This window comes from Enoplosus armatus, chromosome 2 (genome assembly GCF_043641665.1).
Source record: "Enoplosus armatus isolate fEnoArm2 chromosome 2, fEnoArm2.hap1, whole genome shotgun sequence".
NCBI classification, from domain to species: Eukaryota; Metazoa; Chordata; class Actinopteri; order Centrarchiformes; family Enoplosidae; genus Enoplosus; species Enoplosus armatus.
This window is the reverse complement of record NC_092181.1, coordinates 3,674,843-3,700,429: the sequence shown is the minus strand read 5'-3', so window position 1 is coordinate 3,700,429 and position 25,587 is coordinate 3,674,843. Positions and strand designations below refer to the sequence as shown.

General features: G+C 42.7%; 1 protein-coding gene across 1 annotated transcript in view; it reads right to left on the bottom strand.

The window, feature by feature from the left end:
• Positions 1-3,076: 3,076 nt before the first annotated feature.
• Positions 3,077-25,587, bottom strand: part of LOC139298089 (xylosyltransferase 1-like) — a 70,826-nt gene continuing 48,315 nt past the window's right edge. Inside the window, exons 6-12 of the mRNA XM_070920937.1 lie at positions 24,617-24,697; positions 22,961-23,177; positions 22,311-22,487; positions 17,640-17,905; positions 12,854-13,052; positions 6,648-6,981; positions 3,077-3,399 (exon numbers count right to left, since the gene is read on the bottom strand). Coding sequence (XP_070777038.1) covers positions 3,077-3,399; positions 6,648-6,981; positions 12,854-13,052; positions 17,640-17,905; positions 22,311-22,487; positions 22,961-23,177; positions 24,617-24,697 — 1,597 coding nt within the window. The remainder of the gene's footprint in view (positions 3,400-6,647; positions 6,982-12,853; positions 13,053-17,639; positions 17,906-22,310; positions 22,488-22,960; positions 23,178-24,616; positions 24,698-25,587) is intronic.

Here is a 25,587-nt window from a genome sequence, read left to right as displayed (position 1 = left end):
AAGTTATGGGCTGTATTTGCAAAGCAGCGTGCATTCAATAAGCAACAATAGACTAATGGTGGAAAGATGTTTCAGCAGGCTTAATGTTTTGTTATCAACCACAACATGTTCACTCTTATGTTACTAGAGACTTATATCAGTCCACATGAGCCATTTTTCCATAGAATTTTATTTCCAAAAAGCAGTCAGAGAAAAGTAAAACAAGCCAGTCAAGTACAACAAACCAAATCCCCCAAAGGGAAGGAAAAAAAAAAAAAAGCTGATAAAGACAGAAGGCCTGATGATATATACAACAGCAGACATCTTTTTGGTGTTGCAGTACCAGTGAATCACTCGACAAACTCATGATATTCTTCACACAAGATCAAAAACAAATAAACAAAATAAGGTTTTTCTTTTAATGGACAGAGAAGGTTCTAAAAGTCAGCTAAGGCACACAGAGCCTCCCCGGAAAAAAATAACGGGGGAAACGTCAGTTCAGAGAAATTTGTGCAACAGTTGCTCGACATTACATTCCAGCAAGAACAACAACAATCTGGCATGTGATTTTCTCTGAGAGGCAAACAGGACAAGGTTGTTGTCACAGCTGTCCAAAAACACTGAAACAGGTTATGTATTTTGATCAATAAACACCATCAATTCACTCTTTGAGCCCAGTTATTGACACTTCAAAAACTCTTAATAATTCAATGTCATATTTACCACATCTGTATTTACATGTACAATACCTTTTAAACAATATTTCAATACAAAATACCTATGTACATCTTCTTCATTTGTTAATCATTTTGTTACAAAATAGGACTTCCACAATGAGTTACATTTATTTGATTCACCTTTTTCCAAAACTGTCATTGAGCTTACATAATAATATGTATTGTGTGAAGTAATTGTTCTGAGCACGGTGGCACTATAAGTTAAAAGGTGGCGGCAGAGGGCGGCCAGTGGAAAACAAAATAGTCCTTTACAGCCCAACTCCAGAAACAGTATAGATTTGAGAGGGAGGGAGTGATAGCAATTATAATTGACACATCCGACATAGAGGCAAGGTGAACTTGACATTAATAAACAGTAATGTCTATTAATTAGCCTGTGCAAAAACACTCACTTAGCTAGTGTGGTGACTAAACAATGTTGACAATCACAGACTGAACTCCTAATTGGCTTCAGATGAAACTTATTTCAAAGTAAAACAAATATCTGACCGTACCACGCGTTCAGGATGTGTTGTGGTACAGTTCTACCCTCAGTGTAATCAACTTGTCTCAAATGTCCAGAGATTGTCTTGATGGCAGAAAGGGTACTTGTAAATGTGGATAGAGCTGAAAAGGTGCCATGGACCCGATCTAACAAATGATGTGTTTTGCAATCAAGACACAATATAATATTCACTTGAAATTGTACATTATCGTCACAGCATGAAGATCACTACCACTCACGATCATTCTGAAACTGACAAGAACCATAAAACACCAAAAAGCACAGTTTCTCCTTCGATCCAGACGTTGTCCAATATGTTCGGTTGTAAAGAGTTTTTGTTCACCCTTCTCTGTTTGGTGAGGTTGTCAGGTAGCTGACCTCTGACCTCACAGGTCAGGGTGGCTTTCTCTTGTGAGAACAGCCATGTAAGAAACCAAGACAAGAAGATCTTTTCAGGCAGGACAACACTGACTAACACACAGGTGCGGGGCCATAAAAAGGTACAGTATAAGTAATGGGGTGTTGGCCTTTGTAAATAAAGGCGGCTTTCTTTTACAAAAAAATATTTATCATGCTGCCAAGGCAGCGTCGCAGTTATTTAGTCACTGACTAAAAATATCAGTATTAATATAAACTTATAAATAAATAGCGACTCATGGACTCACCCCCACTCATTCACACAATTTTTGAGACTTCATGTATAATCACGTACAACATAAAGTGTCATTGAAATGACTGGAAGAAAAAAAAAAAAAAAAAGACAGATGAGACTGAAAACATGGATGAGAATTTTAAGGTCAGCTTAGAATAATTGTGTTTCAAGTTTGAGGCAGGTTGGTCAGAAAACCAAGACGGACAAAATGAATTCTCTCTTTGTCCTCTGCCTGTCACAACATCTGGGTCTTATTAAAAAAAACCTACACTATGTGAATGTTAAATCTTAAAATACTATTGTACAACAACCACAAATGGAGCATTCATGAATTTAGGACACTAAAATGTCTACGTTAAATTTCTAGTCCCAATAGGTTTAATTACTCTGCGAAGGCCTCTGTATTTGCATTTCTCTTTTTCTATATTTACGAAATGTGACTGCAGCAGATGGTTCGCTCAGCCACAACAGTTCCACATCCTGATCAGGCACTCAACTGAAGGAAGTTGTGCTGCTGTTGCTGATTTATTCTACTGATTTACAAACTGAGTCACTGAACTATCAGAAACTCAAGAGGTTTGAAGTAATTGGCTTTAATAATGCTAAAATATTTGTTGTTCCAAGTTTCTTCACAAGCGGGAAATTTGTTTTTAATGGCTGGCTTGGGTGGATCTGAACACTCAAGATATCATCTCATGTTGTTTATGTTGACATACACTGAAGGAGGCACATTTCCTTCAGTACCAGGCTGCCTCCTCGTATGCGTCTTCCTGCTAAGGCCTTTTTGAAGCAGAACTTGGTCTGCTACCAGTGTCGACAATCCACACTTGCATGACCGCTGTGCCCCGTGCAGGGCTTTAAAAGCTGACTTCATAATTCATTCAGCAGCAAAATAAATGCTCGAAAATTGCAACGTTTGATCACAGTAAAACTCAGCCATGAGAAGAAAAATAAATACACTGAGAAACTGAAATAGCAAAGCCAGCATAATCCCCTAAAAGGAGGAACCCCGTGGGAGGATCTGAAAATCATTCTCCTCGCTTTCTGTCCAGACACCCTCACCATCCTCCCCAGAAAACCCACTTTTTCTTCTGTTTCCTTCTTCTCCCGAGCCAGAGGAAGAACACGTTTCCTTCCCACACCTGCAACAAACCCCTTAAATAAATAAAAATCAACAGTGAATCTCCTGTGCCGTGGCCTCCTGTCCAGCTGGAGGCCTCGCTGCTACCTGATGCGGCCGTCGGCGCGCGGTGCTCCCAGATGGGATTTGGGGTCTGGGCTCAGGGAGCTCCAAGGGTTCTTGGAGCAGGCCTGCATGACAGGGCAGGCGGTAGGGCCCACGGCGCAAACGTCGGCCGCCTCCCACAACTCCCCCACCAGGCTGTCTAACCAACGCTCGAGCTCCGGGCCGGTCAGGGCCGCGTTCCTCTTGGCCTGCTCCACGTAGCCCAGGCTGACAGGGATGTTGAGCACTGGGTTAAGGCCGTGGAAACTCTGCTCCATGTAGCTGTTCTTCGCTGGCCCGTTGTGGAGCTTCAGAGTATCCTCTGGAGAAACGTGGGCAGGAGGAGAGAACAGAGACGGAGTTAGATGATGTGTGAACAGTTGATAATCAGTGGTCAGAGGGAGGGAGGAGATTGTAGAGGGGGAAAAGGGTGAAAGGGAAAGGAGGAAAAGGAGAAAGGGAGACATGAACGATAAAATATCAAAGCAGAGGACGTGATTTGCTTCATTATTATCTGAAAAGCTTAAACTGGTTGCTAATTTGCTTGGATTGATTTGTACGACTGGACTCCCTAAATCCCTTTCTTTGATGTGGTATGTCAAGCCACTGCAATGCTGACTTTTTGGAAACGGTCAGAAATACTCAGACGTGCCCTCATTCTTTCTTCCCATGACGGTCAAGCCCCGGCAGGAAGACGGCAAACGTAGACACAACTGAAAACACTATCCACCCTGAGCTCCAGTGAAGCTGTAAATTCCTCACTGGCCCTCTAACTGGGGCGCTAGCCATCCTTTGTAAGCATGGCTGAGCAGACAGCAGCGCTTTTCATGCACTGGTGACAGAAAGATGCAGTCAGACATGAGGTGCTCCACCAGGCCAGGAGATGTCCAACCCATGCCACCTAGCTTTGTGGTAGCAGAATGTGTTATAAAGCCATGCATCTGTGTATTTTGTGTATAAAAAAAAAGTGGAGTTGTGCATGTGTGTGTGTGTGTGTGTGTGTGTGTGTGTATGCATGTGCCTGCTGCTGCCAATGCGGGTGGAAGGCCACGTCACAAAGTTTTACTGGCGCTGCATGTAGGAGGGAAACCTGGTGCCAGACATGGCAGTAAATTAAAGGCGGTGGATGGAGCAGCTAAGACGAAAGCACACATTGCAACACACACACACACACACATACACACACATGCATGGTAAACCAAGTTGAAGATTATTACATACTGACTATGAACTCCAATTAAACTTGTTGATAAAAGCTGATAACTCTATAAAACTAATTCTTATGTATCCTTACATTGTAAAATATGTAAAATATATGTTTATGATTTAATCCTATTTTATTTCAGCCATTTCTTGTGATGTGTGAATTAAAGACACAATCCTTCATCCAAATGTAAACCAAAGGAAGCCCAAACACCAAGCTGCTACCACTCCCTAATCGACAGGTATTTTAATACACAGATTAACACAAGACAACGGCCAAAATCTGAGTTATTCATGTTTTCTGATGCACTTTAAGTGAGACTATATAACGTTAATGTTAAACAGCGGCCACTGTGCCCTCAAGTGGTAATTACAGTATATCAGAACATTGAATTCCCACTTATTTTGGGTGAAGATTGCTATGTTTTACTTACGTAACAAAATTGAAATGTTTATCTGTTAAATCCTAAAATGCAGTGTAACAGAAGCACGTAAACTAGGATAGGATCAGAAGAACTCAATAATGTCAGTTATACAGCAATGTCTATCATTTGTAAGAGGAAGATTGCGTTATTTCTAAATTCAAAAGTCTCACTATAGGTATGCGATCAGGAGTAAAATAGGCCTTTATTTTCAACTATGATCACTTAACACAAAATACTATCATCATGAATATACCTCATATTTATATTGAAAAAAAAGATTAGACCTCGAATACAGAAGGGGCTCAGTTTCCAGTTTATTAAATAGACCTAGCTAAAGTTAATGGTACGACTAGCTAGCACCAGGCACACTCCTCCATCCATACATCAATAGGAATTGCACTACAGAAAACATAATGCGAACGAACTTAACAGCCATGAACCAGAGATGAATATTTAACTCACACTGTTGCACAACAGACCCCCCACAGCCCCACTGAGACTCAGGTCAAACACAAAAGCTGTAACTTTATTTGTTGTTCCTCTTCATCATTAAAGCGGCTCAGTGAGATAATTAAGCGGAGAAAGGCGCGATTATGCCGACGCTAGCGTCTCAACTCTCATGTGACTTTGAGAGCAAACCGGCTGCTTACGGACGAGAAACAACGCAGTGTTGCCCCTGATTCATGCTGGCTGATTGATTTAATTGTGTCATTGTTTTTGGAGGGCTAAGTGCGCTGTTGTTTAACACTCTGTTTAGTGTGTATGAGCAGCTCGCTGGGTTATTAAGGGTGACTTGATGACAAACAACCAGGGTCTGCAGAGGCCCAGAGGCTTGATTAGAAAGGGCATCACTGCAAATGCAAGCCTTTGTGTGTGTGTGTGTGTGAGTGTATCTGCAGGCACCTAAACCAGCAATAATGACTTCACAATGAATGCAATGTCACTCTGTGGCAGAATTTGTCTGTCAAACATAACCACTACCTGTATTTTCATTTTTCAGCATCCTGTATATGTCTATGATCTATAGTAGATAAAGGGGGCAGATGGTGTGATTCAAAGTTAAAATGAGCCTGTCCATTATGGATTTAAGTTCTCGTAACTTAGATACACTCAGTGATGGAAGAAGTATGTAAGTAACGATACTACTCTGTACAAATACTCCATTACAAGAAAAAGTCCAGCAAGTATTAGCACATAAAGTATCAAACGTAAAAGTACTCGTTCTCCAGAGTGGCCACTTTCATAGTGTTTTTATATCTTACATTATTATTGGATTATTACTATCATAAGGTGGAGTTCATTTTAACCACTCAACTCATATTATGATCATATAATGTCTTACACTGCAGAACAAAAAGGAGCCCATTTCTAAAATCAAGTAAATAACGGCACTTTTGTTTTAGAAAAGTCGTGAAACCAGCTCTATTAAAACTATATATATATAATTAATTAGAATTTTTGCAGTGTGTGGATTATGTAAAAACTTCATCTACAAAGTAACTAGTAACTATGACTGTCAGTGGAGTAAAAAGTAGGCATTAATATTACCACATGACATGCAGAGGAGCAGGATTAATAAGCCACAAAAATACGGCCTCAAAAATGACCAGCTCCTCTCTCACAACACTGCAGGGCAGGGCTGCTGCATTGCTTTGCACTGTGTAGATCTGTTACCCTTGCAGTGCGGAGCTTCCACCCAATCTACATATATAGTGAAATGTTTGGCAGTTAGAGAAACACCTAAAGTACTTTTTTTGATGAATGATTATTTGTTGTTGAGGAACGTCACAGCAGTGCAATAAGTCTAGCCAGGCTATTTGTACAAATAACACAATCAATAGTCATTGTGTGTTATGATAAAGCTGAAACAAATTGGCAAGTGCTTGTTGTAAATAAGCCTCATGACAATCACAGAGGCTATTTGAATCTCTCTCTCTCTCACCTTGTCTTATGGGCTGGTGCTTATTATAGGCCAGCGGGGCAATAAGGAAGTGCATCTCAGCCACAGGGCTCCAGTGGTGCAGGATGCGGACGCTCCACACGCCGGGCCGCAGAGGCTGGTTGAGCGGTGGGCGGTAGTGGGTGAACTCGGCGCTGGCGTCGATCAGAATGTCATAGGTGGCTGCGATGACGTTAGTGGGGTCGATCCACACGACCGTGACGGTGACGTTCGGGCCCTTGCTCCACTTCTGCATGCCCACCGTCTCGTCCATGGGGCCCATCAGGCCGCCGAAGTTTCGGAACATACGTTCTTTGGCATCCCACTCGGTGCCGATCTGACAACGAGGAAAAGGAGAGGAGGGAGAGGAAACAGGAAGACAAGAGTGAGTGACAGAATGAGGTAAGAAGAAAGACAAGGAGAGAAGCTACAGCAAAAAGCACCAGAGATGAGGGTCTATAAAACCACTCCTGCCACTGCACAGAGATCATAAATAAGTAACACACTCTGTGCGCGCATCACCATTTGAACATGCTATTAAGATAACCAATATCTGCAGTGAATTATCATGGGAAATAATCTTCAGCGTGCATTTTTCATCAAACAGCACTGCACTCCAGCCCAGGCCTCCACACAAGCGTTATATAATGTTAGAATATGCCGAAGCTGACAAGCCTGATTGTTTCGTCCTGCATGTTGTGAGTCTATTTGTCCACAGTCGCTGGTACTGTATGCCTCAGTATATCTTTGAGACGGAACATGAGAGGCAGGCTGAGGAAGGCGTATGACTAGACCCCCACCGTATCCCCTTGGGGTGAAGATCAAATGCATCCCTGTTTGCTCTCTGAACACATTTTAGAGAGATGGAAAGAGACAAGGAAGGCACTGAACACCAGTATCCAGTGTGAGCTGTATTTAACCTAAACAGAAACTACAGTGGAGAGGATTACAACCTGACATGAGTGGAAAAAAAAACAGAGGAAGACGTGCTGACATTACATGCAGACACGTTGACTGCCGCCTTTTGATAGAAAAAAAAAGGGAATCTAGGGAGAAAACGTCCAGAAAAATAAGGTTTTAGTGCTTCAGCAAAGATAGAGAAGGCTGCATTCTCTGCGACAATTTTGAGACAAATAAACTGAACATAAAAATGTGACAGAAAACAGATAATACCAAAGTCAAATATATCTTTGGTTTGAATTATGAGACATGCAGTGCCTCTGGCTGCAGAACATGGGACTAGCTGCCAGCCTGCTGCGCACTGGAGGCCTGCCAGTGGAACAATGAGCCAATTTAAGATTATTACGTCCTGTGAGCTTACACAATCAACATTTTAGTTTGCGGGTTTGTTTGTTTGACTGGAGTGAAACTTATCGGTTATGTCTTTTGAAGACGATTCCGTCACTCTACTGAAACTGAAATTAAAAAAACAAAACAAAAAAACAAATTACAAGAACAGGAAGAGTAGCAGAATAACCTTTTCATTGCCGTAAAAACTGTAACTGAAGAGGTGTGATCTGATTGCAAAACCACGCGGTATGCAAAAAGAGAGACGTGGAGCGATCGAGATTGATGGGGGAGAGTCAGCGCAGCACACACACACACACACACACTGTGCTGCGCTGACAGTGAAATATGTCTGGGGTGTTGGCAGAAATGTGAGAGGGATGGCGGCTTTAGGAAGCGCTCATCCTTACAATGGTAGCTGATTAACACAGCCTCACCCTGCTGGACGATCAATGGCTGACTGGAACTGACTCTGGCTTACATCCTTTGAGTATTGAGATTGCGATATCCAGTATAAATAGACATTACGTGCATAAATGAGAAGTGTGTGTGTGTGTGTGTGTGTGTGTGTGTCTTGGCCATCCGTAAAAGACACCTCACTTTCATCTCAATTATTGGACTGACCTCTGCCATTTCTGGCCCTTGGTCCTCAGTTCTTTTCCCTTTAAATTGCTAATCAACTCTCTTGTCTGGCACCTCTGTAGCTCATTCCTTCATTCAAGGCCGACTCGCTGGCACACACTGCATCCCCGATTGATTGGCAGCACTCTCGTTGTAAGCCCAAGAAAGGAATGAAGGAAGTATTGACAGAGGAATCTCACTGTAATCCACTGGGAGAGAGCCTGCAGACGGCCGACTAAAGTTAGAGTTGTGAGAGGGAGAAGGAGGAGACCCCGCCGAGACTTGCTTGTGATTCTTGCCCATAATTTATTCGACAACAAACATAAAGTAAGTTGTACATACATTATGCACGGCTGGTGCAGCAGTCCGAGTTCACTCCACAGGCTCTTCTTCACTCTCTGCACCAACACACACATATGGGACATACTGTCAAGGGCGAAATGTGGGGTGTTGTAATCATTTCTAGTTTTTCTAAAGCTTCTTATTGTGTTCTAGTTATGTGATATTGTTTACATTTCACTTTGTTGAATATCACTTTTGATTGTCGCTGTAACCGATTTTTCCCGCGGGTGCTATCACCTGACCGTTTTATCTCATCTCAATACGTCGTTCATGGTTCTGATCATGTGGCTTGTAACGTAGCGGTAATAAACCTGTGTCAACAGAGACAGGTGATAACCCGCTTCATGGTTATCCAGGATCACCAATGCTAGTTTTACTGAAGCAGGGAACCCAAAGAGAGACAGAGACCTCAGGACGACAGCTCGCGATGTGGAGGTTGGCTGCTAGCCAAGCTCTACAAACTTTTTTTTTCTCGCCCCGGACACAGTATTGTTGGACAGGCTGCCAACAATATTATTGTGCGAGTGTTCTCTGAGTAGTACAATGTCTTCATGCTCACCTCGAACCTGCGTCTTATCAGTCGGCTTTCTGTCGGCCTCTATTGCCTCACTTCATACTGGAAGGTGTGCGTGCATGCTTAATACAATGAAAGCTGAATCCACCTGTGCATGAGCTCAACCAAGTGTATTGGGGGGACAGATTGGTAAATAACAACACAATAACAACGACAGATCCGTTGGCAGGGTTCATATTTTGTACTGTATACTGGGGGGCCACATTGGTATTTTTTCAGTATGGGGGGGCATGACATACCCATGCATACTGTTCACACAGGTTAGTAAAGTGCACATGCAACTTGTTCCCTGGCTGCCTGCCTCATGACTGAAGCTCAACCTCTACTCTGCTTACCATAGAAATACTGGGCAGAAGGAGGCAATTGCTAGTAAAAAAGTGTAAAATACGTAGACTTACACTTTGACCTATTGTATTTTTATGCAGAGAGCTTGAGGTCCTTATGCCCACTCAAAAAACACGGCATTGTTTCCACATCAGCTGTAAGTTTTACTTTATTGCTTTAAATATTGAAATGATTTCTTTCAGTAACTAAGGGTTCACTCTCCTAGTGGTTCAACTCAAGGTATATCTGCAGGTAACAGACGAATCCACCAGTAGCAAGAAATTCTTTCTTCCAGTATGAAAGTGGGTCAAACAGGGATTAACTTCTGGCCCATTTCAGCCTCAGCCTATATCTTACGGTGACCTCCAGACTCAACCTGACCCTTGCTGCTTCTACCCAATAAGCTTTGGCTTAAGAACCAACACCCAATCAAGCCTTATGACCGCTCGCCAAGTCGAAGGCTTATGATCTTCTCTCACTTATGGCTATACTTATAGAAGAACATGCTTTTGTGGAACTAACGCTGATCTGGCAACCTCCTTGTGACCTCTACCCGCTTTTTTCAATTACTCCCATCTCTCTACTGGCCTGTTTACTCACACTTTCCACTCACTTGAAGCAATTATTCAGATTTTCCATTCATAACCAGCAATAACTAACAATAATTGTTCATTTCAGCAGACTTAACCCTCATCTATCTATCACTGCTGTTGACCTGACTTGAACATTTTACTTTTCTCCACATGTGCCTCATCATTCATGTCGATTACCTATATAACTTGTTTCATCTGCTGCTCAATCCCCTACCTGACTTAATAGGAAGTATAAAATGCTCTCATAATCCACCTCTATTCCATTTCTTCCTTCTGACCTGGCAACCCTGCAACCCTTTTCTCCACGTCACCGGCTTGCCGGCGCCTATACTCTAACACCTCCATTAAATAGGACAGGTCAATTCAATCAGGCAGCGGCATGGACAGTCCCAGACTACATCTGGCCCTGCTTAAAACCATAGTGCATGAACACCCCTCAAGGCTCTGTTCAGAGGCTTATTAGTGGCACTTTTTGTGGGGGTAATCAAATACAGGTGTTCACCAGCAGCACCAGAGGACTCCCCAGGGGCACCATTTACACTACTGAGGGATTATGGGTAAGATGGCTGGATGCTTGCTCATAAAGTTACACTGTGGAGAGATGTATGAGGAAGGAAGGGTGGAGAACAGAGAGTGCAAGACAGAGAACAAGCTGCATCAAAACAGACTTAAATGAATAGTTTCAGCTTCTTACAGAGACTTGGATGAGAAGATTGAGACCACTTTCATGTCTGTACGCTAGATATGAAGCTACAGCCAGCAGCTGGTTAGCTTAGCTTAGCTTGACATAAAGACTGGAAACAGGGGGAAACACCGAGTTGGGCTCTGTCCAAAGGCAAGAAAATATCTGCCTACTAACATCGCTCACTAATTAACACGTTATATCTTGTTTGTTTAGCCAGTTAAAAAAGTGTGAAAAGTAAATTAATTGATTACTCTTAAATAAAAGACTGGGGGTAGATCAGAATGAAGTATAAAACAATAGCAATAAATCCTAAACATGTGGGGGAGTCAGGGCCAGATCTGGTCCCTGGGGTGATATACAGTGTATGACTGTGTTGGACAAATGTTGATTCCACTCTTTGATCATTTTTGTATTGGATTGCTTTACATCATAATGTGTCACTGTTATTTTGTCCCTCCCTGTATATCCTCTACCACAACGTGTATATACATTGTGATAGAACGAGGACTAAACCATCAGTTAAAGTCATTCTACTGTATAAGATTTGTCCAACAAAGGGTAATATACTGTACCTCTCAATGTCAAGTCTGACTTGAGGTGAAATACTAATTCTAACAGTGTGGGCTGTAAGTGGTCCCACACTAAATCATGCTGTAAAAAGGCCTATAAAGGCAGCTGGGAGGCGGCAGTAGAGGAGTGAAAAGAAAGACATATCTGTCTTCCTTTATATCTAAAGGAGGACAGGAAACACATTGTTAAGCCAACCATATGGTTTATCTAGCAAACTCCAGCGTATAGCTTTAGTATAATGGCTCATATCTGCTAAGTTGACAAAAAGTGCAGAGCTACTGCTGCTACGCCGTGCTGTTTTATTTAAGCTCTTTCTGCTCTCGTTTTGAATGACAGATGGACAAACTGACTGACTGACAGCCACTGCACAGTGCCAGACAGTGAATGCTTTCTCAGGCTGAGCATCCAGATAAAAGCCACGGCTCACATCACTTCCCTGTCACTCACGGTTTCATAGGCTAGACACACAAACAGGGCTTAGTGAGAGGGGCCGGCGTGGCCGTCTGGACCCCTTTGAGTTCACTCAGAGATCGCTGGAAGAATTCAAACAGGGGCAGGGTGTGCCCAGGTGTATGAGCATGGTCCACAGGCACAAACAAAGCAAAACAAATTACTTCACAAGTTTGTTGACATTTGTGTGTCCTACAAAGCGGCGCCTGACAAACCAGAGAAAAAGGTCAATTTACATTCACTCAGTTAATTTTGTCCTTTTTAAAAAGACACTCGGTGGCTGTCACATTGCAGCCGAGCTGCTGTGTCCTAAACAGGCGTTGTGGTAAACAGAAACACAGATTAACATAACAAGACAATCAAGGGAAGCATTCCAGTGTGAAGGTGAGAAGACGTTCTATTAGGAAACAACAAATAAGCAGCACATTGAGCGCTCATCCCTATAAACTTGGATGAATTCAATCAATTTACATTTTACAAGGCCATTACAGGCACCAGTTTAATTGTGTGGCGACGCGCCGCTATGAGTCTTGGCAAGGTCGCCATAGCGATGAATATAAGGTCACCATGGCAATGAGCTGTATATCTCACCTCTAATTATATGCACCACATAGGAAAAACTATGTGGTGCTTAGGGTTTTAATGGAACTAATTTCCTGACACTGGCAATGGCTGACTGATTGTTTTGACTCATGCCAGACAAGTGACTTAAATGCAAATTAAAAATAAATGCTACGGCACGCAGGCCAACACGCTGACTCACCTCTGCAAACTGCAACCTGCTGAATGTGCTGCTGGGAGGGGTGGTTAGCTTGAAGTTCTTCTTGGGTGCCACCCAGGTCTCCATGGTCTCCAGCTTGCTAGTTGCCAGATTGGTGGCATGGTGCTTGACCAGGTAGCCCTGGAACTGGTCTGACTGGAAGTAGAGATGCACTGACACCGGGTGGCCCATGGGGAAGTACCTGGCGGAGCATCGAGAGAGCGAGGATCCATTAGCAAACCTGATACCTGCTGACCTAGCTGTTGTGCCGCTTTTCAGTGCCAACAGTGTAAGAGGAGAATATCTAGATTCATCTGGATAACATCTGCAAGGAACCAGCCTCAGACATGCTAATGTGGCTGGATGCTAATGTATGCTCGCAGTGAAGATTAGCGGGCAGTCAATGTGCTCTGTAATTGTGTGACATGGTGGACATTAATTCAATGACCTTTAGCAGAAACCCAATTGGTCAAAGACATGTGTCGACCATGCTGATAATTCCCATTAAGCATTGCTTTGTTGGTTGCTATGCATACACTTGGGTAACCAGGGTTTTAAACTATTTCTATGCTTGCACATGGCTATTAGAGTATATCAAAGATAAGTAATGGATCAGTGAACCATTGAGAACTTCTAAGTAAGTAAATAACAAACTTCTTCTATGCTAATTATGGCTTTATGATGTGCTGTTTGTTCCGGCATGCGCTCCGGTTGTGAAGTAGAAGGGATGGTTAAAGAAGACATGTGACAGTCGAGACCACAGCGTTCTGCTGGCTAAAGAAAATTACAGAATAGTCATGGGCTGTATTGGCAGCAGATTCAGATTAGTCAGAGCTCTGAACACACACAGACAATCCAACTAAACACATTACAAGTCCTCTGAACAAAGTTGAACTGGGTCATCCAGTCAGCTGCAGCCGAATGAAGGTCTTGCCCCGCTGATTAGTCGTGTTGTTTGTTTGTGTGCCGCTTCATACGTGGCAGAGGGCCGGCCCTCGGGGCAGCCAGCCCGAGTGACTTCTGGAGAAGGAAAAAAAAAAAGGGAGCAGGGTGGGCACTGCTGGGGAAACACTCCACAGCTGCTCTCTGCACACGTCCTGACTCCCTCTCGCCCAGATTTCTCATCCTTGGTCTCTTCTGCTTCGCTTTTATTCCTCCTCTTTTGAACACACAGATTAACGCACACACTCTCCCTCCCTGCTCCCCAGTGCCCACGACCTCATCAGTATTCCACTAAAGGACCAGGAGTCAACCCGCCCCGGTAAATGCTACCCTGACAAGCAGAACAGCAAATATTTACACCCACAAGGATAGCAGTGCACACTCCCTCCTCTTGTGCTCCCTCTCCCTTTCTCCTCTTCTCTATTGTCCTGTCTGCTTTCCCCTCTTTGCTCCTCTCCTCCTTCTTTCATCCTGCTTTCTGCCCCCCCCCCCCCCCCCCGCTGCCTTTCCCAAAAGAGGCAGTGAGAAGGGGTCGGAGCGTAGCCTGCACAGACGCTCCGTTCAGGCTTTTACTCCACAGTCTCTCCAATGGAGTCACAGTGGGCTGCTAAAAGAGCCAAATCCCTCTCTGCGGCCTTGTACCTCTCTCTTGCTCCAGTCTCACGCTGAGGCCGACCCGTCCATCTGTTGGTAGCACATCTGAATTCTATGTGCATGCAAAATATGTGGCCACACACGCGCCATATGTGGCCGTACTTGAGACTTCAGACCAGGACTCGAATAAGATACACAAGTTTCCAAAGCGAAAGGCTCATCTGCAGGGACTTCAAACCTTGATCGGCTTTAATTACCTGGCTTGATCAGTAAAATTCAATGAAACATAAATAAGGCATCCCATGACACGGCAGGCCTAGTGTGGTTATGTCATACACACTGTGTATTTTATCATTAGGTCTATAAACCAGAGCGTGGCTGAATTAAAAGAGAATCACAAGGCTCATTTGACTTTTTATTTGTCCTTTTTGTTCAGCTTGATCTGAACAATGCCTCGCTGCAGCTGTGACTCATTGTAGCTCACATTATTTATGTAGAAGGACCTGATTTCTGCTCATACACTTCATAAACTAGAATCATATACTCCTCTTGCAGCACATTGGAGAGTATTAGTCTGTTAGTCATGTCTTTTTCTCTGTAAGAGTTATGAAAAATTGTGTATCATTCATGATTTATACCCAGTAATGCTGCAGTGATCAATTTATGACAGAACACATCACAGCCCAGACAGGACAGACAGTACGGCCGTCTGACACGGTGTGTTAGATTTTGACGTCCTATTAAGCCTTGGAAAATGTACATCATATGACAGCATACGTAACACAACATAACATGGATGTGTTGGGTTAGTCCCGGTTTGCGCCTCTCATATATTACCATTACATTCGAGTCACAGAGCTTAGCACATGTTGGCGATGTTTGAAAAACCCACAAGATTGTTTAACTACACTTACTGCTGCTCTGACGGTATTTCCAGAATCCTGAAAGACTCTTCCAACCACCTGAATCAAAAAATAATCTGACCGTGTGCAGACAAAAAAGACTTTTAACCTGTTAAAAGTTACGACTGTCTCCTCATCCTATGTGCTTGCTCTTTTTAGGTTAGGGTAAAACACAATCAGTCCAAGAAAATATAAAATACTGGAAAAAACTTGAAAGTTTACCAGTATAACTGATAATGAAATTAAGAATTTTGATTCACGTTGTACAAATTGAGCAGAGATACGTAATTTCCAGCAACCATCTTTTACGTGTAAAGTCTTATTGTGCATCAGACGCAATATTTTTTAATCCAGAAGGTTAGAGGAGTCTTTTCAGAACAACAGTGAGTGATCTTAAATGTGATCTTAGCTGTGGGACTCGACTGTAATACGTGAGAGTCACAAATGCATTTATTCACTAGTAAATATGTGTTGCAGGTTACTGTGAAAGAAAAAAAATGCATTTATATTGTTTATTTCAGAAAGGTGGGCACATTCCACCTAAATAATTATTTTCATTGATTCTCATTTGTGTTCAATTAGCTCCATCCCAAACAAAATGCAGTGAAAGAATTTGGACTCAGCTATGTAACAACACCATTAAAACATCTTTGCAAGCGTTCTGACACCTCGCAGAAACTTGAAAATTGACCCAAAAGGCTCAATACAACTCACACACACAAGGCGGCACTTCACTCTGCGTGCATTTGCTTAATATATCCCTCCTGGGTTGACACAGAGAAGCTTATACACACCTACAAACATGCAAAAGCACTCACACACATAAGGTGACACTTCAATTTGTGTGCTAATAGTAATCAGTACATACACATGCACATCAACATGCCCACATTTACAGTAGTTCTCTCTATCTCCTGCTGTTTGACCTTTGGCCTCTCAGACATTTAACTTTGCTTTTACATGTAAATTTAAAGACCGAGGTTTGGTTGTTTGCATTAAGGAAATGCTTTTTTTCTCACAATGACAGAGATTTGGAGACCCCCCCTCTCTGTTAGACATGCAAAGACACACACATATGCATATACACATTCATATATGTTCCCTTGCTCTGCTCTTGCTCTCTCTTTTAACAGATGCAGCGTATGAGTAGAAACAGCTGTAGCCGATAGCTGGTTTTGAGGTTTGACAGACGGAAACATGCTTCCTTTCCCTGCTCGACTTTACCCGCAGGACTTTACAGAACACCCACAATGCAGCAGGATGAGGCGGGGGGCTGTGAGTTGGCACTGGACGGCCCGTTGTACTGGAGCCCCGCTGACAAGGAGCAAACCGTCTCAGCTGACACCAGGCGATCAGGTTTGTGTTACCTCCTAGATTTACCCTACAGCAGCGAGTGACGCTGCCCTCGAAGACGCTGTCAGTCAGTTTGCCTGATCATTTTTGAAACGTTTCTGAGTATAACAACGTGAATTGGCAGCTTGGATGACTACCAATAAAAACTACAGCAGATCCGATCACAGCGTGTCTCCGTATATTGTGGACTGTATTCTGTTATCCTGTCTCATGTGGCGAAAAGTCATCGTAATGTTTGTTGCTGTCATTAAGATGAACATAAAGATGCCGTCTTAACATTTGCTGCTGCATCTTTTGTTTCGAGGTAAGCGCCTTTTATGAGATGCATGGGGCTTTCTGTCACACGAATGAGCAATTTACACCTCTGCTTTTTGTTTTGAATCAGCATATTTAATCTGTCACTGTGTTTTTTATCGCTTATGATCGTTTTCATTGCTGTGCAAATAAACTACAGCTAACCTAAAAAGCTCTGACACCAGATGCTACTGAAAACATATGCTGTTGAAACCCCTCACTGAAGCACATGAAGCTGAAATGTTCCACTCGGCCATTAAACATGAAAGCAAGTGTGGTTTTCCCTTTTCATTTTGACCACATACTGTATGTTAACAGCACTGGAATTCATACATTTCCACTAATAACACACTGGCCTGGAGGGACAGCTTTCAGTGCTTTGACCCATATAGCCTCATTATCTCTGGGATAAATTGACAGAGTGTCATATCGTGTTACAAAATGAATAGCATTACCCAGAGTTCCCAGCTGCTGATTGGAACCACTCATTGTTATCCTATTTCCACGACATGTGATCCCAGATGAGACATATGTTGTGGTTTTGCATGCTAACATGGGTGTGGCTGGCTTTTGAAAGTAAACACAACACTGGAGTGCACCTGTGGGTGTGGGCGCAGGTGTGTCACGATGCTGTGATGATGATGATGGCGTGTGTGGATGGAGAATAGAAAAAAGTGTGTGTGAATGTGTTTACAAAAACCAACCTGCAGCTGTGATCCTTCGGGTTTCCCTGCAGCGAGGCGGCAGCTCTGGCCAGGCCCAGTCGCGAGAAGGAGTGGTAGTATGTGAGCTGAGTGTCCGACAGGCTGGCCACGCCATCTGGCTCGTCGTACGCGCTCTCCCAGTACGACTTGAGGCTCGGCGTTCCCTGGGGAAACGGTCCAAACAGGTAGGCGTCCAGCTGGTTTACTATCTCCTGGTTCACGCTGGCTTCAAACTTCCTGGCAAAGAAGGTGGGCCGCACCGTTTGCTGCAGAGAGAAAGGGGAGGAGGGAGGGAGGGAGGGGAACATAACAGCAAAGCAGGGAGGGATGAGATAAAGAGAAGAAAAAAAGAAGAAGATTAGGAAATGGCGGTGTGCCAGGATGGCAGGGGAACACAAATGTGATGTGTTAGATGTGTGTGGCAGTGACGTGTGGGCAGAGAGAAAAGGTAGAGAAGAGGTGGGAGCGGATAAAAGGAGGTAAATCCTTTCTGCGTGGACATGTGAATGAATTATTATTATATACATCATATATACATATACACAAGGGGGTACACTCCTATAACACTGTCGCACTCACGTTGGACAGTTTCTTTTTTTTAAAGGATCAAAATCGATGCAGCCATTCTTCTTCCTTGTCAAAACCTGGTGCCTACATTACCCACAATACAACTCGACTCTAGTAGACACAAGCAGAGACGAGGAGCGGGCCACAGAGGTTTGGTAAGATGACTTCTTTCCAACTCCACAGTGACATCACTTGAGGCAGTTTATCGGACTTCACGCAGCTCCCTCTGGAGCCACAAAAGGCTTCATATTTTTTTCACATAAAAAGCAAGTTAGTAGCCTCCAAGACCTGTAAACAGACTTTGATGTGTAAAATCGGCACAGTTCCCCTTCAAGAAAAGAGGAAAGCAGAACATTTCTGGTACACAAAGTCATGCTTTCCTCTTAAATTTGCAGTTTTTTTTTGTAAATTACTGGAGAAAAAAAAAACCAAAACATGGAGGTCTATCTAATTCACATATGCAACCGGTGACGAAAGCTCACAAGTAAACATTACTTTGTTTTAAGGGGTCCCAAGCCAACTGCTCTTTATAGTTCCCTGGAGTCAATTCCCAATTTTTCCAGTTTGTCAAAAACAATGCTCTCACTATAATACTTGAATTAACAAGGAAACTACCCTTAGAGGGCGCCGTGGATGGCTGCCTCGGTCTGTTGGAGCGCATTGTTTTGATTTATCTCATCTTATTTTCATTTTTATTTTTATTCTTATTTTACCTTTTATATTCTACATATTTGTTGTCAAAACAATAGCACCTTCAGACCACGGCAAATTCCTTGTAATGTATGTTACTTGGCAATAAACAGTTTCTGATTCTGATTCTGATTCTGATTCTTAAACACCCTGTCCTACCCCTGCAGACAGGATGGGGGAAAACATATTGTACTACAGTATACATTTTCTGAACTGCATGCTTGCAGAAGAAAGACTTTGTGATTGCTATCTCAGATGCAGGGCCGGGTGTCAAAGGTTACGGAGAAATTGACGAGACAATAAATGACAGATTGAGAGAGGTCTAAAAAAAAGCTCATCACACCACAATGCAGCTATTGATGAAAGGATTGTGGCTGCATTGCTGGAGCCGGCAAGTCACTCAGGGCATCTGCACCAGACAGCTTCATTACAGGAATCATAGTTGATGTTAGTGGCTAAAGGTACTTGACTAAGAAAGATGAGAAGATGCCGTATGACGCCTCATAAGCATCCGCATGTAAATCGACACAGCAGCTGTATGATTCTTCAGTACTTTCCTTTTCCCCTTTTCTGTGTTTATCCATTCATCGCCATTCGTCTGGCCTCCTCCACTCCGCCCATGTCTTTCTCACCCTCTCTGTCCCTGCCACACTGTTGCTTGTGTGGTTGATGGTGCTTCATGAAATCTGCCGCCTCCACAGCTTGGCTTACAACACAAAGACATCTTTTCAGTCCCAGACACAAAACTATTTACTGATGGCTACTCAGCAGCGGACACCTCGGTGTTACCTGCTAAAAAAAAAAAAAGAAGAAGAAGAAAAAGGAGACCTAATCAAGCGGCGGCACACTTCAGCTTTTTTCTCATGCCGGTGGGGCGACTGTGGGATGTCTGTGTGGCTTCACACGGCACCAGATGATGCATTAACCCTCTGTGATCGGCCACAGGTATCAAATGAAAGGAGGGAGGTTTTAGTGTTTACACATTCCCAGCTTTTGTGCGTTCTGACATGCCCTCAGTGCGGTCGACTGAAAGTACCAACCTGTCACAGCCTGTCTTTCCAAGAGACTTCCCAAATGCACCTCATTCTGAAACACATTACTAAACAATGATGCACTAAGACAAAAGGCACATCACCGCCCTCCCTCTCCAGTCCCAACCCCGTCCCCTGGTGAGTGCACTTCAAAATCACTGTGTGGGAAACTCGACAGTTGTACCTTGAATTATTCTTCTCATCTGCAAACCAAAGGGAAGCCTGCTTTGCTTGTCTGTATCTTCCCCAACGCTAAGGATCAAAGGGAAACTCGGACGGTGCGCTCAATGGGATATTAAGTCCTATTAAGACCGGGGCCTGGCTGGCTTCTGGAAGGGATGCTTTGTTCCCAGGGTTGGACTTCACTGATACCAGGGTGCCAACCAGACCCAGCGGCAATGCCAAAGACCTGTGGTAATGTGTTGGCAGCGAACTGCCAGAGACTGAGGCGAGACAGACGGCAGACGGGTCTGGCAAAGGGAGAACTGAGGTCAGCGCCGCGGTGTATGTGAAGGACAGGGGAGACGGAGTGAGTCACAGCACTTAAAGGATATGACTTGAAGTGATATTTAACTGTGGCAGACAGTTTTCACTTTGTACCGCAGCTTTTACTTTTTCAGGAGGACATTAAAAGTCAAACTGCGATACTGACTTTCTCTGGGGTCCTGGAGTCACCGCCACTCATTCACTTTCATGTTGAAAAGCTAACTAACCCTCTTCTCTCCCTCATACTCAAGACAAAGAGGATCTAATTACTATTAATTTATTTTCCCTTTCAGGGTCATACTAATCGAGACGTAATTTTGCACATATTGATTGTGAAAGCTGTGGGAATAGGCTGGATGCTGAGGTTGAGAGGACAGACCTTGAGGGCAGAGAATTTAGAGATTGACTGCAGCTGATTTCCTACGACGAGCTGAGGGGTGAGTGTGTGTGTGTGTGTGTGTGTGTGTGTGTGCGTGCGCATGTGCTGCAAACTTCCACTGAAAGTGATGTATTCTTTTCATTTTAATTGATGATGTCACATCTGCTGGAAGATATGATGCCCAAGGTCTGTATTTATCCAACAGCTAAAAGGGAAACTTTGGACTTAAATGAAAGACAAAAATGTCCTTCACGTTTACTCCACAGATATAATAATAAAACATATTGATAACATTTCCTTTGACTTAAAAATGCTCTTAAATCCATCTTGAATTTCAACCCATGATACGAATTCTTTTAACTCACTTTTTGACACTCACACTTTCAGTGCAGCCTTAAGAGCCCATATGATTGGAGCTGCTTGTTGTTAACATCGAGTGTTAACAGCTGGAGATATTAGAATGAACATAGCAGATGTAGGATAAATACATGAGTCTGATTGTGATCATCATGTGATCACTTGAGAGCTTAACGGCACTTCACTGTCTTCACTTTTTGACTTTTTACTCCTAAGCATTCTTCTTTTGCAACTTTATTTTTATTGATCATTTCAAGCTAAGAAAGCAGAAACCGCATCTTTCAATGTAATGAGTTACATCTTACAAGCATATAGTCAAGTTTTTTCAGTATTTTACATAATGTTCATATCGTAGTCTTGAGATGAAGGCTGATCTCTCCATTCAGTCTTACTGGAAATTGCAGTCTGGTGGTCCCTGGTTGGAGGGTTTGCCTGCAGCTATTTTCTTTCTAGCAGCCAAAAGTATTTTAAAGAAATATTAAACCTGCATCATAAGTTTTTCAGGGATTTTGTCCTGGTATTATGCAACGAAAGAGCAATTTTACTATTTATTATCATTTTTATTATGCTATACTCATACTATAGTTCTTTATATTTTATATTCTATGATATATTGGAGTACTATACTATATATTATGTTATACTACATTTCACCTTATATCATATTTTATGTATACAAACAAACACTAAGTATCATTACTTCATCATGTTATATATTATTCTGGAGTACGCTGACATCTTATAACTGTGTGTATACTTCTTGCCTTTGAGTTTAATTGCTCTTGTATAGTTCGTATTTTTATTTCTATTCTTATCAAAATTGTATTCACTTTATTTACTAGTTATTTCTTTTTTTACTTTCCTCTATGTATCTGTACTTATTTCTGTCATTCCCCTTTGGAGATCAATAAGGGCTTATCTTATCTTAATTAACTTCTATTCTGAATATTTCATTATCTCTTGAAAAAAACAATTTAACACACACACACGTTTGTCCCTTTGTATACATTTTAATTTTAGAGGTCTAAAGTTTTCTAAATCACAGTGAAAGTGTGATTCTTAGAGGTCTGATAAACATGGGCCCTGACTTACTAATGCCACCAGCTCTGCTTTTGGTCAGAGGACATTTGCCACCGTCGTGTTTTTGTGTGTTATTATTACCTGGAAGCGGTGGAAGTCTGCAGGCTTGAAGTCATTAGGGGAGCATCCACACCAGTCAACGATGTGCTTGTACTGGCACTTGCAGCCCAGTTTGCGGTTCCAGTTGGTGATGCGCAGGTTGTTATCCACCATGCTCTCGCAGTGGGCGCTGTTCTCCAGCACGGTGTGGAAGAACGACTGGGTATTGAGAAACAGAAACAGAGGCAGGAATGGATGGGGGAGGCGGGGGTGGGGGTGGGGGGGCAGAGACAGAGAGACGAAATTAGAAAATTGTATACCTTTTATTTTTTTTTACACCATTCAATTCACAGAGTGGAAATAGAGTAGCAGCAGAGAATGGAGATTCACAGTAGCTCATGATAAAAATCCAATTTCCCCACAGAGATCATTCAGTTCTCATCCAATCCTTGTATACGGCTGGAAAGTCAGCCTTTACATCTTGCCTTCACTTTTTGATTTTATGTCCGTCTCCGAGTTCTTTTTTTCCCCCTGCTCATCTAACACAGCAATGAAAAGAGAGCGGCGTATACTGCTTCTATAAGGGATGCAGTGTAAGTACAAAGCAGTGCTTACCTGTCAGTCAAAACGTTAAGAAACTCTTGAAAAATGTGAAAGTGGTGTGTGTGTGTGTGTGTGTGTGTGTGTCTTACCTCGGCAGGCAGCAGAGTGTAGGCGTAGAAGCGCTTCATGTTGGTGACCAGGTCGTCCTTGGAGTTGATGACGTATTCGATGAACATCCGGTTGAGAAGGAACCAGTCGGACCCGCCGTCCACCGAGATGCCTTCTGGGATTTTACGGTCACCCAGCCTCCACATGTGGGTGTCGCACTCATAGAACAGACGATCCAGACCCTGCTTACGGATAAACCTAGTGGACACACACAAACACGTGGGATGGGAGGGATCTTTATTTTTGTGAAGAAAAAAACATACACAAAAACAAATCTGACTTTAAAAACATAATTTCTGTAGCTTTTGTTTTATATTTAGAGGGACACTTATGCATAATTAGCAGCTCATTTATATTTCGTCACAATCTTTCTCTTTACTTTGTATAAACAGAAGATGTTTGAGCGGTGCTTGTCACAAGAGGCCCTTGTTGACTGTAAACTTCAGTGAACATTGTCCTCCTTCAGTCGGAAACACAACTTTTAAGTGCTTATAATGAAATCAGGGTGAACATCTTCTAAAAGCAATCTGTGTTTTGTTTTTTTGGGGGCGGTGGGGGTGAAAATTGTAAAAAAAAAAAAAAAAAAAGCAAGAGATGAGCTAAAAAAGAGCAGAGAACACGCTGAAAACATGCTCAGGTAGATGTAGACACAACTCAAGTGCCACAACAGCTAAAAGAGACTACAGATGAATCATTTTAAACAATAACTGTTATTAGTTTTAGTATTTCAATAGTTGTATATCCAAACATTACTTTCCTTTCAGAATTTGTCTCCTATCCTTGGCCTTAAATGACTTGACAAATGTGTTGTTCACACTTGTCACTACACACTTTTATCAGCAACAAGAAGAGTGACACCCTGCATACATAATGGATGGTGTTACTCCTGTGAACGTATCGAGTGTCAGATGGAGGGAGTCAAATTCAGGTCAGCCTGGTCAGACTGTTCCTTCTGTTCTCTGAACAGTGACAAAGACTTCTGAGGTATTGACCTTGTGGCTCGCAGGCATACGCGCGTGTACATACGCTGATGACATTTTGAAAATGCACTCATGCATTTTCCAAGCATTTCAATTAGTTTCAGCCATTCGCACATAGTGGTGGATTACCAAGATCATCATTGTTGGTAATATGGAATTAAATCAGGAACAAAACATCTTCACTCTCATCAAACAGCACTGAATAAAATACTGTGACTGCAAACACAAAAAGGTACCGCTGAGTCACGCTGACTCATGCATCCATGCTGGCCGATTTCTTTTCTTTCTTTTTTTTATCATGTGTTTCGGGAGTATTTTTGCCCACAGTGTCGGGTGGTGACTGGTTTGTCACCGGGGTGTGTTGAGGCAGAAAGCAGAGGGCGGCATGGTGGCGGCAGTGGAGAAGGGCGTCCTGGCAGCGACCTCGCTAGCTCACCCCACCAAGAAGGTTAATTAATGAAGCCACAGATGGGAGCTAATTGTATTATGATTCAGTGACCACGCCGTGCTGGCAGGAGCGCGCCGTGTTATGTGCGCATACAGTAGGTGCTGCTGTGTGTGAGTAAGTGAGGAAAAACACTAGCCGGAGAGTAAGAGAAAGGCTGGGGGAGGTGTTGTAGGGTGATTAAAATGACGTTTGAAACATTTGTTCCTCACCTGGCGTTGTCCCTGCCGTGGGACTTGATGAAGTTCATGTCTCTGTATTTGGACAGGAAGGCCACCAGCTGGTTATTGGTCCTGAAATGGAAGAAAATGACTTTTGACTGGGAAACATATGGTGAGACCTAGCTGGAGGGGGGACATTGATTTTGCAGTGCAGTGCATGCTGTAAGTGCAGTTTTGGAGGTAAAGTATGCAAATGAATCACCCTGTTACTGGCTGCTTTAAAATAAAGTTCCTTAATGACAGTTGAAATTAAATGTTCAAGTTCTAATCCTGTGTCCCTGTGTTAATTGTTCAGTTATCTCTTGTTACATCCTAAAGAACAGTATAATAATCATATCAAAATCCCTCTCCTGTAAAACGCTCAAATACTTTTGATGACCCCATTTGTTCCAAACTTATATTTCATTGTTACTTATTTAGTCATGAATGTTTAAAGACCCTCTCTAGACATGTTTAAAGACACATAAAATACCCTGCTTGGAACAATTAAATGAACTAGTTAAAAATCTCTTAAAATGACATCTACTGTCTCTCCCTTACTGAAGAATCCAAAATTTATGAATAGGCCAATATTTATTGTTTGTGTGCATCACCACACGTCTCCTACTTCACTGAAAAGTCCACTCTCAGTGTGTGCGCACTGGAGCTTACGAGTTTCCATATCACACTTGTGTAAGCTGCATACTGGACCACGATTGGCTATAGACTAGCTGTGATGTCACAAATGATGCCGGTACATACACGTGTTAAAATAAGATTTAACATGAGCACAGAGAAACTTTCCCCCTTCAGCAGATGAATGTGAAAACAAACTCTGCACAGTGAAGTGAAGTAACAATTAGTAAAAACCCGTTTTTAATGTACGGAGAAATACGTTTTCAGGGGTTTTAACTCACGTAGAGATCAATTACAGATCTCGGCTGAACTCCGTGTAAGTCCCTCCGTTCCTTCAAGCCATTACA